At 42.2% G+C, this 14,991-nt stretch overlaps 1 protein-coding gene across 1 annotated transcript in view; it reads left to right on the top strand.

Moving 5' to 3' along the window:
* slc6a11a (solute carrier family 6 member 11a) overlaps positions 1–14,991 on the top strand; it is a 31,712-nt gene that overhangs the window by 16,365 nt on the left and 356 nt on the right. Inside the window, exons 12-13 of the mRNA XM_024386241.2 lie at positions 14,294–14,394; positions 14,563–14,733. Of these exons, the coding sequence (XP_024242009.1) occupies positions 14,294–14,394; positions 14,563–14,733 (272 nt within the window). The remainder of the gene's footprint in view (positions 1–14,293; positions 14,395–14,562; positions 14,734–14,991) is intronic.

Below are 14,991 nucleotides of genomic sequence, written 5' to 3'. Positions count from 1 at the left end.
GTGTACAGACATGAAACAGAAACAGAGTCAATAACACCTGGGGAAAGAACCAAAGGGAGTGACAGATATAGGGGAGGTAATCAGGAAGGTGATGGAGTCCAGGTGAATCTCATGAAGCGCAGGTGTGCGTAACGATGGTGGCAGGTGTGCGTAATGATGAGTAAACTGGCGACAACGAGCGCCAGAGAGGAGGAGCTGGAGTAGACGTGACAGTACCCCTTCCCTGACGCTTGGCTTCAGCCTCGGGACGCAGACCAGAGGGACGGCCTCAAGGACCAGGAGTGGGCCGATTGCTTCTGCTGAGGGGCAGGAACCTGTAGAGCTGGGCTGAGGCTATAAGAGATAAAATAAGAATAAGAGATAAAAGCAACAAGTAATTAAAGAGGAGCAGTAAAAATAACAATATATACATGGGGGTGCCGGTACAGGGTCAATGTGTGGGGGCACCGGTTAGTTGTAGGTTACATGTAGGTTAATGAATTAAAGTGACTATGCATTGATGACAACAGAGTGGCAGTGGTGTGGAGAGGGAGGGGCAATGTGAATAGTCTGGGTAGCCATTTGACTAGATGTTCAGGAGTCTTATGGCTTGGGGGTAGAAGCTGTTTAGAAGCCTCATGGACCTAGACTTGGCGCTCGGTACCGCTTGCCGTGTGGTAGCAGAGACAACAGTCTATGACTAGGGTGGCTGGAGTCTTTGACAATTTTCAGGACCTTCCTCTGACAATGCCTGGTATAGAGGTCCTGGATGGCAGGAAGCTTGGCCCCAGTGATGTACTGTGCCATTCGCACTACTCTCTGTAGTGCCTTGCGGTTGGAGGTTGAGCAGTTGCCATACCAGGCAGCGATGGTGCAGCTGTAGAACCTTTTGAGGATCTAAGGACCAAATCTTTTCAGTCTCCTGAGGCAGAATAGGCTTTGTCGTGCCCGCTTCACGGCTGTCGTGGTGTGCTCGGACCATGTTAGTTTGTTGGTGATGTGGACACCAAGGAACTTGAAGCTCTCAACCTGCTCCACTGCAGCTCCGTCGATGAGAATGGGGGCGTGCTCGGTCCTCTTTTTCATAGTCCACAATCATCTCCTTTGTCTTGATCACGTTGAGGGAGAGGTTGTTGTCCTGGCACCACCCGGCCAGGTCTCTGACCTCCTCCCTATAGGCTGTCTCGTTGTTGCCAGTGATCAGGCCTACCACTGTTGTGTCATCGGCAAATGTAATGATGGTGTTGGAGTCGTGCCTGGCCGTGCAGGAGGGGAGGGGGCTGAGCACGCACCCCTGAGGGGCCCCTGTGTTGAGGATCAGTGTGGCGGATGTGTTGTTATCAACCCTTACCACTTGGGGGGCAGCCCGTCAGGAAGTCCAGGATCTAGTTGCAGAGGGAGGTGTTTAGTCCCAGGGTCCTTAGCTTATTGATGAGCTTTGAGGGCACTATGGTATTGAACGCTGAGCTGTAGTCAATGAATAGCATTCTCACATAGGTGTTCCTTTTGTCCAGGTGGGAAAGGGCAGTGTGGAGTGCAATAGAGACTGCATCACCTGTGGATCTGTTGGGGCGGTATGCAAATTGGAGTGGGTCTAGGGTTTCTGGGATGATGGTGTTGATGTGAGCCCAGACCAGCCTTTCAAAGCACTTCATGGCTACAGACGCGAGTGCTACGGGTTGGTAGTCATTTAGGCAGGTTACCTTAGTGTTCTTGGGCACAGGCACTATGGTGGTCTGCTTAAAAGATGTTGTTATTACAGACTCGGACAAGGAGAGGTTGAAAATGTCAGTGAAGACACTTGCTAGTTGGTCAGCACATGCTCGCAGTACACGTCCTGGTAATCCATCTGGCCCAGCGGCCATGTGAATGTTGACCTGTCTAAAGATCTTACTCACATCGGCTGTGGAGAGAGTGATCTCAGCGCACAGTCTTCCGGTACAGCGGGTGCTCTACACATATTTCAGTGTTATTTGCCTCGAAGTGAGCATAGAAGTAGTTTAGCTCGTTCGATAGGCTTGTGTCACTGGGCAGCTCTCGGCTGTGCTTCCCTTTGTAGTCTGTGATGCTTTGCAGGCCCCGCCACATCAGACGAGCGTCATAGCCAGTTTAGTACGACTCGATCTTAGTCCTGTATTGATGCTTTGCCTGTTTGATGGTTCGTCGAAGGGCATAGCAGGATTTCTTTTAAGCTTCCGGGTTAGAGTCCAGGTCCTTGAAAGAGGCAGCGCTAACCTTTAACTCAGTTCGGATGCTGCCTGTAATCCATGTTTTCTGGTTGGGGTATGTACGTACGGTCACTGTGGGGACGACATCATCGATGCACTTATTGATGAAGGCAATGACAGATGTGGTGTACTCCTCAATGCCATTGGCGGAATCCCGGAACATATTCCAGTCTGTGCTAGCAAAACAGTCCTGTAGCTTAGCATCTGCTTCATCTGACCACTTTTGATCTAGTGACTGGTGCTTCCTGCTTAAATTTTTGCTTGTAAGCAGGAATCAGGAGAAAATAATTATGGTGCGGGAGCCTGTAGAGCCTGCTGAGGTGCGGAAACTTGTAGAGACGGGTGAGGCGCGGGAACCTGTCGAGCCGGCTGAGGCACGGGAGCCTGATGAACCGGCTCAGGCATAGGATCCCGTCGAACCGGCTGAGGCATGGAAGCCTGACGAGCCAAACGAGACTTGAGAAACTGTCGAGCCAGCTGAGGCATCCCCGGTAGCGTCGGCAATGACAGCCTGACGAGTCAACCGAGGCTTGAAAACCTGTTGAGCCAGCTGAGGCATGAAAGCCTGATGAGCTAGCTGAGGCATCCCTGGTTGCTTCGGCAATGGAAGCCTGACAAGCCAACCAAGGCTTGTGAACCTGTCAAGCCAGCTGAGGCATGGAAGCCTGACGAGCCAGCTGGGGCATCCCCGGTTGCTTTGGCAGCTGCCCTTGGACCTGACGTCACCAGTAAAAAAAGCAAAAGAAAATCACTGTTATTCTGTAAGGCGTTATATTGTAACGTGCACGCTAAGAATCGGGAAGCAAGTACAGGGAGTGTATTTAATAAATAACGGTATATGGAACAAACAAAGAACCACGACTAGCATACAGACATGAAACATATAAACAGAAACAATAACGCCTGAAAAACCAAAGGGAGTGACAGATATAGGGAAGGTAATCAGGAAGGTGATGGAGTCTAATGAGGCGCAGGTGCACGTAACGATGGTGACAGGTGGGCGTAATAATTAGTAAACTGGCGACAACGAATGCCAGAGAGGAGGAGCTGGAGTAGACGTGACACAGGATACCCACTGAGCAGACACTGGTTGAATCAACGTTGTTTCAAAGTAATTGGTCAATGTATTGTGATGTGGAATCAACATGGAAAATACATCAGATTTTAGTCATCAACCAGTACTGTTTTCATCTCATTTCAACAAGCATTGTAAACATTTAAATAAGGGTAAAACTTAAACTTTTTTATTTTTTTATTTCACCTTTATTTAACCAGGTAGGCTAGTTGAGAACAAGTTCTCATTTGCAACTGCGACCTGGCCAAGATAAAGCATAGTCTGTGTGAACAGACATGGAGTAAACAATTAACAAGTCAATAACACAGTAGAAAAAAAAGAGAGTCTATATACATTGTGTGCAAAAGGCATGAGGAGGTAGGCGAATAATTACAATTTTGCAGATTAACACTGGAGTGATAGATGATCAGATGGTCATGTACAGGTAGAGATATTGGTGTGCAAAAGAGCAGAAAAGTAAATAAATATAAACAGTATGGGGATGAGGTAGGTAAAATTGGGTGGGCTATTTACCGATAGACTATGTACAGCTGCAGCAATCGGTTAGCTGCTCAGATAGCAGATGTTTGAAGTTGGTGAGGGAGATAAAAGTCTCCAACTTCAGCGATTTTTGCAATTCATTCCAGTCACAGGCAGCAGAGAACTGGAACGAAAGGCGGCCTAATGAGGTGTTGGCTTTAGGGATGATCAGTGAGATACACCTGCTGGAGCGCGTGCTACGGGTGGGTGTTGCCATCGTGACCAGTGAACTGAGATAAGGCGGAGCTTTACCTAGCATGGACTTGTAGATGACCTGGAGCCAGTGGGTCTGGCGACGAATATGTAGCGAGGGCCAGCCGACTAGAGCATACAGGTCGCAGTGGTGGGTGGTATAAGGTGCTTTAGTAACAAAACGGATGGCACTGTGATAAACTGCATCCAGTTTGCTGAGTAGAGTGTTGGAAGCAATTTTGTAGATGACATCGCCGAAGTCGAGGATCGGTAGGATAGTCAGTTTTACTAGGGTAAGTTTGGCGGCGTGAGTGAAGGAGGCTTTGTTGCGGAATAGAAAGCAGACTAGATGTGATTTTAGATTGGAGATGTTTGATATGAGTTGAATACATTGACTTAACCTGACTAACAGGTTGTTACATCAATTTAATTACAACATAATCATCAGAACTATATATACGCTAAAAGTGTGTGGAAGATTCCACGTAGGAATGTAATCAAATCTTTTCCATCCCATATTCAATTGTACACGGAGCGTACTAACCCTTTCTCCTAACCCTAACCTTAACCCTTTAACTTCTTGCGTCGAGCCATCCCGGATCCGGGATCGTGAATACAGCCTCAAGCTCATTACCATAACGCAACGTTAACTATTCATGAAAATCGCAAATGAAATGAAATTAATATGCTAGCTCTCAAGCTTAGCCTTTTGTTAACAACACTGTCATCTCAGATTTTCAAAATATGCTTCTCAACCATAGCAAAACAAGCATTTGTGTAACAGCTAGCGCAGCTAGCATAGCATTTAGAGTAGCATTTAGCGTTTGCATCAGCAGGCAACATTTTCACAAAAACCAGAAAATCATTCAAATAAAATCATTTACCTTTGAAGAACTTCAGATGTTTTCAATGAGGAGACTCTCAGTTAGATAGCAAATGCTCAGTTTTTCCTGAAAGATGATTTGTTTTGGAGAAATCGCTCCGTTTGGTGCGTCACGTTTAGCTACGAAAAAAACCTGTATCCAGGAGTGTAATTATCCCCGCAGCTCATTACCATAACGCAACGTTAACTATTCATGAAAATCGCAAATGAAATGAAATTAATATGCTAGCTCTCAAGCTTAGCCTTTTGTTAACAACACTGTCATCTCAGATTTTCAAAATATGCTTCTCAACCATAGCAAAACAAGCATTTGTGTAACAGCTAGTGCAGCTAGCATAGCATTTAGAGCAGCATTTAGCGTTAGCATCAGCAGGCAACATTTTCACAAAAAACAGAAAATCATTCAAATAAAATCATTTACCTTTGAAGAACTTCAGATGTTTTCAATGAGGAGACTCTCAGTTAGATAGCAAATGCTCAGTTTTTCCTGAAAGATGATTTGTTTTGGAGAAATCGCTCCGTTTGGTGCGTCACGTTTAGCTACGAAAAAAACCTGTATCCAGGAGTGTAATTATCCCCGCAGCTCATTAGCATAACACAACGTTAACTATTCATGAAAATCGCAAATGAAATGAAATTAATATGCTAGCTCTCAAGCTTAGCCTTTTGTTAACAACACTGTCATCTTAGATTTTCAAAATATGCTTCTCAACCATAGCAAAACAAGCATTTGTGTAACAGCTAGCGCAGCTAGCGTAGCATTTAGCGTAGCATTTAGCGTTAGCATCAGCAGGCAACATTTTCACAAAAACCAGAATCATTCAAATAAAATCATTACCTTTGAAGAACTTCAGATGCTTTCAATGAGGAGACTCTCAGTTAGATAGCAAATGCTCAGTTTTTCCTGAAAGATTATTTGTTTAGGAGAAATTGCTCTGTTTGGTGCGTCACGTTTGGCTACCAAAAAAAAAACGAAAATTCAGTCTTCAAAACGCCAAACTTTTTTCCAAATTAACTCCATAATATCGACTGAAACATGGTAAACGTTGTTTAGAATCAATCCTCAAGGTGTTTTTCACATATCTCTTCATGATATATCGTTCGTTGAAAGCCTCCTCTCTCCTCTCAATCACTGGATGACTGCGTGCAGCTTGTAGATTACGCACCAATTTAGACAAAGGACACCGGGCGGACCCCTGGTAAATGTAGTCTCTTATGGCCAATCTTGCTGCAGACACCTTTGAGAAACGATAGAAAGGGCAGGCTCATTCCCGGCGCATTCACAGCCATATAAGGAGACAATGGGAAACAGAGCTTCAAAAATTCTGCCCATTTCCTGGTTGAAGTTTCATCTTGGTTTCGCCTGTAGCATGAGTTCTGTGGCACTCACAGATAATATCTTTGCAGTTTTGGAAACCTTAGTGTTTTCTTTCCAAAGCTGCCAATTATATGCATTAGTTGAGCATCTTTTCATGACAAAATATTGCACTTAAAACGGGCACGTTTTTTTATCCATAAATTAAAAGAGCGCCCCCTATATCCAAGAAGTTAACCTAACTCCTATACTAGCTAAAGTTAGCCACATAGCTAGAATTCATAACATACCATACGTTTTGCAAATACGTAACATGTTGTACGTTTAGAAAATTCGTAACATATAACACAAATTGTAATTCGTAGCATGTTTTTTTCATTGCACTGTTCCCGAACAGCAAAATAAAGTTCTGAAATGGTTCGAACCAAAAAAAGGTACTGCTTTTAATCGTTCTTTTCTGTTCCTTTTGAAACCTCTGACATTGATTTTTTTAAACATTTAGCTCAACATTAAATTACTTCACCAATCAGTGCGGATCGAGCAGCTTGCTATGGAGTGGGTAAGCGATTTAATCTTCATAGGGAAGTCGTTAAGAGCAAATAGTCTTTTGCCGTAACAGCATGGTTTAATTTAATCATAATGACAAACAAACACACACACTGCACTGTGCTGTCAGTCACTATGGACAGACAAGTGTAGGGTGCGAGATGCGACTGAAATTTTGCGGGTGGGGAGAGAGGGTGGAGGAGGAGGCTTGGCTTGAAGTGCTGGGCATCTTGTTATGACATGATTTACTGGAATTAGGCTTCTATGAAGGAATTTTGAATGTCTTTGAACTTGAGAGATTTGGCTTGACGTTGGATCAGAGCTAACAATCTTGTGTGTGCAGAGCAGCACTAGAATAAAAACACAACTTACCTTACCTTTCTTACCAACTTACAACTTACCTTTCTGTAAATCTGTAAATCCAATGTGGAACATGATAATTATAGAATCCTTAACTAGCATTGAAAATGTTAATCCATTCTTCTCTATTTAAACATCTCTCTTCCTAATTTTTGAATCACACTTGTAATGTCGTCAGTTGGCTATAGTAAGTGATGCTTCAGAGAGGGAGGGCCAGGTAGTTTACACACACACACACTGGCAAAGATTTCCAGCTGGCAGGCAGACACTAGAAGACGTTTGAGTGACAGAGTGAGGGCTTGCATAGGCGTTTGTTGCAATTTTTGTGGGACTGGAAAAAAAGGCTTGTAACGTAAAAGAACGTTGTTAACCAGTTCCCATGCTTTTAAAATAACGGTTCTGTTCCATAAATATATAGATCACTTTCGTTCCCGGTTCTAACTCTGTTCCTCAAATATTATTTTCTGTTTTTTAATTCTGTTCCCTGAACTGGTTCCAACACCTGATTACAAGGGATTGGAGCAAGTAGGTTGGCTTCTAGGCATTTGTATATTACAGCATAATAATACTAGGTGTTTTATATAACTTGCGCTTCTAGAGGCCTAAACAAAGGCTTCCAAACTGTCCGTGATTACAGGGTAAAACAGATCAAATGGACGTGATTGAATATTCAACCATTATTGGTTTAATAAATCCTCTTAAGGATCGGACCCTTTTTTAAAATTTTCACCTTAAATGACATACCCAAATCTAACTGCCTGTAGCTCAGGACCTGAAGCAAGGATATGCATATTTTTGATACCATTTGAAAGGAAACACTTAGCAGTTTGTGGAAATGTTAAATTAACGTAGAAGAATATAACACATTAGATCTGGTAAATAATAATACAAAAAAAATCATGTATTTTTTGTATTTTTTTTGTACCATCATCTTTGAAATGCAAGAGAAAGACCAAAATGTATTATTCCAGCCAAGGCACAATTTTGATTTTTGGCCACTAGATGGCAGCAGTGTATGTGCAAAGTTTTAGACTGATCACATTATCCTACGTTAGCTCAACCGTCCCGTGGGGGACCCACCGATCCTGTAGAGGTTTTAAGACCCACTGCCAGTCTGATCTGGCCCCTATATACATTCTTAATTGTTAGGGAACTACTAACACATATCACTTAAATTGATATAGGACTCTCACTAACCGGGTGGAACAAATATAGCCACTTTCAAGGCACGCCTTAAAATATGTTAATGAGCCAGCGATTCTTTCCCCTCCCACAATACTTTTCTACAATGCACCATCATTTATAGTATGCAGCATTAAATATACAGCAAAACAATAATACAGTACGTTCTTGTTGAATTAAATTGAAAAAATATTAAGGAGTTGCTAATAGTGAGTATGTAACTATATATTACAGCATACCAACTGATATTTGGTGTTTTATATCACTTGCAGGCCTTAACAAAGGCTTCTAAACTGACAGTGACTAGAGGGACAAACAGATCAAAAGGACAAGGCCAGCCACTCAACCATTACAGATTTGCGACTTGCTGCCACTCTGATCTGTCCCCTATATCAGGTATTCCCAAACTGGGGTACGCACAATGCCACCGGGGTACGCCAAATAAAAATATGAATCGCATTTTCAAACAGTACATTTATATTTTCCAGTGGGGCTATACATTTGGGTGAGGTTTTTTTCTTGCCTGAGTAGCCTCATTTCACTGACAGAAATAAAATTAAACCATCTAGTGTTCAGCGAAATAACAACACAATGTCAAATACAGGTAGCCTAGTCAAATAATTAACATCCAATCACATTAACCTTTACTCTCTCACGGGAAACCTTCACTCTTGCACAGACATTTAGAAACGAAACATGAGAATGTAAAAAACAAGCCACAGGAGTTTTTTGAGCGAGAATAAAGATGACATTCGAGTAGTAAGACATGTATAAAAGCAACAGATACCATTAATAAGAAGGGGCTAGAAGTGTCTTATATGGTGAGCTACCCCATACTATTGTGGAGGACTTAATTCTTCCTGCTGCTGTGGATATGGTTGGGACAATGCCGGGGGAAAAGGCCCAAAAAACTATACAGACAATTTCTTCATCAAACAACATTGTTTCAAGACGCATCAGTGATATGGCAGGAGATGTTTTGAAACAATTACTGCTTCGCATACAAGCCAGTGAATTATATGCATTACAGCTGAGTCAACAGACCATGGTGGGCCTGGCACAGCTTTTGGTATATGTCCTTTACGTTTATGGGGGATCAATTAAGGATGACATCCTCTTCTGCAAACCATTGGAAACCAGGAAAACGTGAGAGGATATTTTTAAAGTATTGGACAGCTTTGTGACATCAAATGGACTTTGGTGGTCAAGATGTGTTGGTATCTGTACTGATGGCCCAAAAGCCATGTCAGGGAGACACAGTGGAATGGTAATGCGCGTGCAAGCAGTTGCTCCCGACGCCACTTGGGTACACTGCAGCATCCACCGAGAGGCTCTTGCTGCCAAGGGAATGCCTGACAGCTTGAAAGACATTTTGGGCACTACAGTGAAAATGGTTAACTTTGTTAAAACAAGGCCCCTGAACTCCCTTGCATTTTCTGCATTATGCAATGATCAAATCAAAGTTGATTTGTCACGTGCGCCGAGTACAAGTGTAGACCTTACAGTGAAGTGCTTACTTACAGGCTCTAACCAATAGTGCAAAAAAGATATTAGATGAACAATAGGTAAGTAAAGAAATAAAAATAACAGTAAAAAGATGGTGAAAAATAACAGTAGCGAGGCTATATACAGTAGCAAGGCTATAAAAGTAGCGAGGCTACAAACAGATACCGGTTAGTCGGGTTTATTGAGGTAGTATGTACATGTAGATATTGTTAAAGGGACTATGCATATATGATGAACAAAGAGTAGCAGTAGCATAAAAGAGGGGTTGGGGGGGGGGTACACAATGCAAATAGTCCGTGTAGCCATCTGATTACCTGTTCAGGAGTCTTATGGCTTGGGGGTAGAAGCTGTTAAGAAGCCTTTTGGACCTAGACTTGGCGCTCCCCGTGCGGTAGCAGAGAGAACAGTCTATGACTAGGGTGGCTGGGGTCTTTGACAATTCTTCGGACACCAAGGAACTTGAAGTTCTCAACCTGCCTAGTCAAGCTATTAGAATCCCTGACCAGCTCACAGCTAACTTTTTAAACTTCTCACTTTATTCTGAATGTTAACCAGTCTGGTTTAGATTTGGACATAGCACTCTTTCAAGTCTATGCTTGTTCTACATGTTGTGTTAAATTGCCTAGATCATAAAATCATTGTGCTGCCTTATTTACAGACCTTTCCAAAGCCTTCAACACTGTTGGCCATTCCCTACTCATTAAAATACTGTCTGAAATGGGACTGGATCAGGAGTCTAGCAAATACTTTAAGACTTATAATACAGACAGGACACAATGTGTGCTTAACTGATGGTGTCAAGTCTAGTTTCCTCAATATTATCAAATGTGTACCACAAGGATTGGTTTTGGGACTATCTATTAAATCCTGTAATATTGTATGCAGACGATATGGTTATGTATGCCATTGCACCAACTGTTGATCAAGCTATGTTAGAGCTGCAATCTTATTTTGTTACATTACAGAAAGGCCTGTGTACTTAATGCAGGCAAAATGAAATATACACTACCAGTCAAAAGTTTTAAATCACCTACTCATTCAAGGGTTTTTCTTTATTTGTACTATTTTATGCATTGTAGAATAATAGTGAAGACATCAAAACTATGAAATAACACATGGAATCATGTAGTAAACTAAAAAGTGTTAAACAAATCAAAATATATTTTTTATTTGAGATTCTTCAAATAGCCACTCTTTGCCTCGATGACAGCTTTGCACACTCTTGACATTCTCTCAACCTGCTTCACCTGGAATGCTTTTCCAACAGTCTTGAAGGAGTTCCCACGTATGCTGAGCACTTGTTGGCTGCTTTTCCTTCACTCTGCTGTCCGAATCATCCCAAAACATTTCAATTTGGTTGAGGTCGGGGGATTGTGGAGGCCGGGTCAACTAATGCAGCACTCCATCACTCTCCTTCTTGGTAAAATAGCCCTTACACAGTCTGGAGGTTTGTTTGGTCATTGTCAAGTTGAAAAACAAATGATAGTCCCACTAAGCCCAAAACAGATGGGATGGCATATTGCTGCAGAATGTTGTGGTAGCCATGATTGTTAAGTGTGCCTTGAATTCTAAATAAATCACAGACAACATTACCAGCAAAGCACTTCCACACCTCCTCCATGCTTTACGGTGGCAAATACACAAATAAAATAAAAATCTATGTAATCCGTTCACCTACACCGCGTCTCACAAAGATACAGCGGTTGGAACCAAAAATCTCCAATTTGGACTCATTAGACCAAAGTACAAATTTCCACTGGTCTAATGTCCATCATTCAAATGTATTTATAAAGCCCTTCTTACATCAGCTGATGTCACAAAGTGCTGTACAGAAACTCAGCCTAAAACCCCAAACAGCAAGCAATGCAGGTGTAGAAGCATGTGTTTCTTAGCCCAAGCAAGTCTCTTATTATTGGTGTCCTTTAGTAGTGTCTTCTTTGCAGCAATTCACACAGTCTCCTCTGAACAGTTGATGTTGAGATGTGTCTGTTACCTGAACTCTGTGAAGCATTTATTTTGGCTGCAATTTCTGAGATTGGTAACTCTAATAAACGTATCCTTTGCAGCAGAGTTAACTCTGGGTCTTCCATTCCTGTGGCGGTCCTCATGAGAGCCAGTTTCATCATCATAGCGCTTGATGGTTTCAAAGTTCTTAAAATGTTCCGTATTGACTGACCTTCATGTCTTAACCTTTTGTGACTAGGGGGCAGTATTTTCATTTTTGGAAAAATAACGTTCCGTAGTAAACAGGATATTTTGTCAGGACAAGATGCTAGAATATGAATATAATTGACAGCTTAGGATAGAAAACACTCTAAAGTTTCCAAAACTGTAAAAAATATTGTCTGTGAGTATAACAGAACTGATATTGCAGGCGAAAGCCTGAGAAAAATCCAATCCGGAAGTGCCTCATGTTTTGAAAGCGCTGCGTTCCAATGCGTCCCTATTGAGCAGTGAATGGGCTATCAACCAGATTACTTTTTCTCCGTATTCCCCAAGGTGTCTACAGCATTGTGACGTAGTTTTACGCATTTATATTGAAGAATACCTGTAAGCGGCTACATTGCGCAAGTGGTCACCTGATGCTCTCAGAGTGATTCTCGCGTAAAATACAGAGGTAGCCATTATTCCAATCGGACCTACTGTAAAACCAATTGTCCCGGTGGATATATTATCGAATAGATATTTGAAAAACACCTTGAGGATTGATTATAAACAACGTTTGCCATGTTTCTGTCGATATTATGGAGCTAATTTTGAATATTTTTCGGCGTTTTCGTGACTGCAATTTCCGGGCGATTTCTCAGCCAAACGTGAAGAACAAACGGAGCTATTTCGCCTACAAAAATAATATTTTTGGAAAAAAGGAACATTGGCTATCTAACTGGGAGTCTCGTGAGTGAAAACATCCGAAGCTCATCAAAGGTAAACGATTTAATTTGATTGCTTTTCTGATTTCCGTGACCAAGTTACCTGCTGCTAGCTGGACAAAATGCTATGCTAGGCTATCGATAAACTTACACAAATGCTTGTCTAGCTTTGGCTGTAAAGCATATTTTGAAAATCTGAGATGACAGGGTGATTAACAAAGGGCTAAGCTGTGTCTCAATATATTTCACTTGTGATTTTCATGAATAGGAATATTTTCTAGGAATATTTATGTCCGTTGCGTTATGCTAATTAGTGTCAGTCGATGATTACACTCCCTCATGCGGGATGATGGACTGTTGTTTCTCTTTTCTTATTTGAGCTGTTCTTGCATTAACATGGACTTGTTCTTTTACCAAATAGGGCTATCTTCTGTTTACCCCCCTACCTTGTCACAACACAACTGATTGGCTCAAACGCATTAAGAAGGAAAGACATTCCACAAATTAACAAGGCTCACCTGTTAATTGAAATGCATTCCAGGTGGCTACCTCATGAAGCTGGTTGAGAGAATGCCAAGAGTGTGCAAAGCTGTCATCAAGGCAAAGGGTAGCAATTTGAAGAATCTCAGATATAAAATATATTTTGATTTGCTTGTTCTATAATTCACGGATGCACTACACATTTACTAATTTGAATCGTTCTCTCATCGAGTGGGTTCCCGCCTATAAATATCTGGGCATTTGGATTGATAAAGATCTAACGTTTAAAAAACATACGGAAGAGCTAGTTAAAAAGATACAATTTAAAATGGGCTTCTGTCACGTCTACTCCCGCTCCTCCTCTCTGGTGCTCGTTGTCGCCAGTTTACTCATCATTACTCACACCTGCCACCATTGTTACGCGCACCTGCGCTTCATGAGACTCACCTGGACTCCATCACCTTCCTGATTACCTCCCCTATATCAGTCACTCCCTTTGGTTCATTACCCAGGCATTGCTGACTCGGTTTCATGTCTGTACACTTTTCGTGGTTCTTGTTTTGTACTAGTTTCCATTTATTATCAAATTTGCACTCCCTGTAGTTGCTTCCCGATTCTTAGCATACACGTTGCAGAATAATGCCTCACCAAAGGAAAGCCTCAGCCGGCTCTGCGGGTTCTCGCTCCTCACCCGGCTCTGCGGGTTCACGTACCTCGTGCCGGCTATGCGGGTTCTCGTGCCTCAGCCGGCTCTGCGGGTTCACACGCCTCAGCCGGCTCTGCGGGTACACGCGCCTCATGCCGGCTCGTCGGGTTCCTCAGGGAGGCGGTACTGTCACGTCTACTCCCGCTCCTCTCTGGCGGTCATTGTCACCAGTTTACTCATAATTACACACACCTGTCACCATCTTTACGAGCACCTGTGCCTCATGAGACTCGTCTGGACTCCATCACCTTCCTGATTACCTCGTCTATATATGTCACACCCTTTGGTTCTTTCCTCAGGTGTTAGTGTTTCTGTTTATATGTTTCATGTCTGTACGCTACTCGTGTTTCTTGTTTTGTTCCATGTAACCTTTATTAAATACACTCCCTGTACTTGCTTCCCAATTCTTAGCGTACACGTTACATCCTGTAACATGTCTGTCTCTTTCGAAGGTGCTGAACGCTTCTGTGACAACATTGAGGATATGATTGGCTATAGGCCCTCCTCCCTGGTCAAGTATTGTTGGCTCTACATTACCCCTACTATCTGCACAGTGAGTTTAAACCCAGTCCATTTTTATCATTATTTCATTCTTTTTTTAAATGGATACAACTGAAATGATGCTTACAAAACTTTCTGCTGTCTATCAATGGCAAGGCAAGACATAATCAAAACAACAATGAAACAACATATTTCTGCCATCTTCTTTTCTCTCTTCAAGGGAACCTTTGTATTTTCCCTGCTGAAGTACAGCCCTTTGAAGTTCAACAACACATATTTGTACCCATGGTGGGCCTACTGGCTAGGCTGGTTCCTGGCTATGTCCTCCCTATCTCTCATCCCCATCACCATGGTCTACAAATTGTACTGGGGCAAAGGGAATTTCTGGCAGGTCAGTATGATGGGAAGTTTTCCCTGGAACATTTAAAAGTGTGAATGATTGCATCAAATTCATATTCTTGTTGTTGCACTTTGTCATATTTACAAAGTTAATAATCTAGAAAATTTAAATTAGAAAAGATAAATAAAATTAATCTGATCGGAAAGGCTGGGACCTTTCATCTGGTTCTTTCATCTCTAGCATAGAGTTTATGCACTATTCTGAGATTTGTAAGAATACTTTTGTAGCACATTGATTATACTTACTTTG

The sequence above is a fragment of the Oncorhynchus tshawytscha genome, linkage group LG02 (assembly GCF_018296145.1).
Source record: "Oncorhynchus tshawytscha isolate Ot180627B linkage group LG02, Otsh_v2.0, whole genome shotgun sequence".
Lineage (NCBI taxonomy): Eukaryota > Metazoa > Chordata > Actinopteri > Salmoniformes > Salmonidae > Oncorhynchus > Oncorhynchus tshawytscha.
This window is presented reverse-complemented; position numbering and strand designations above follow the sequence as displayed.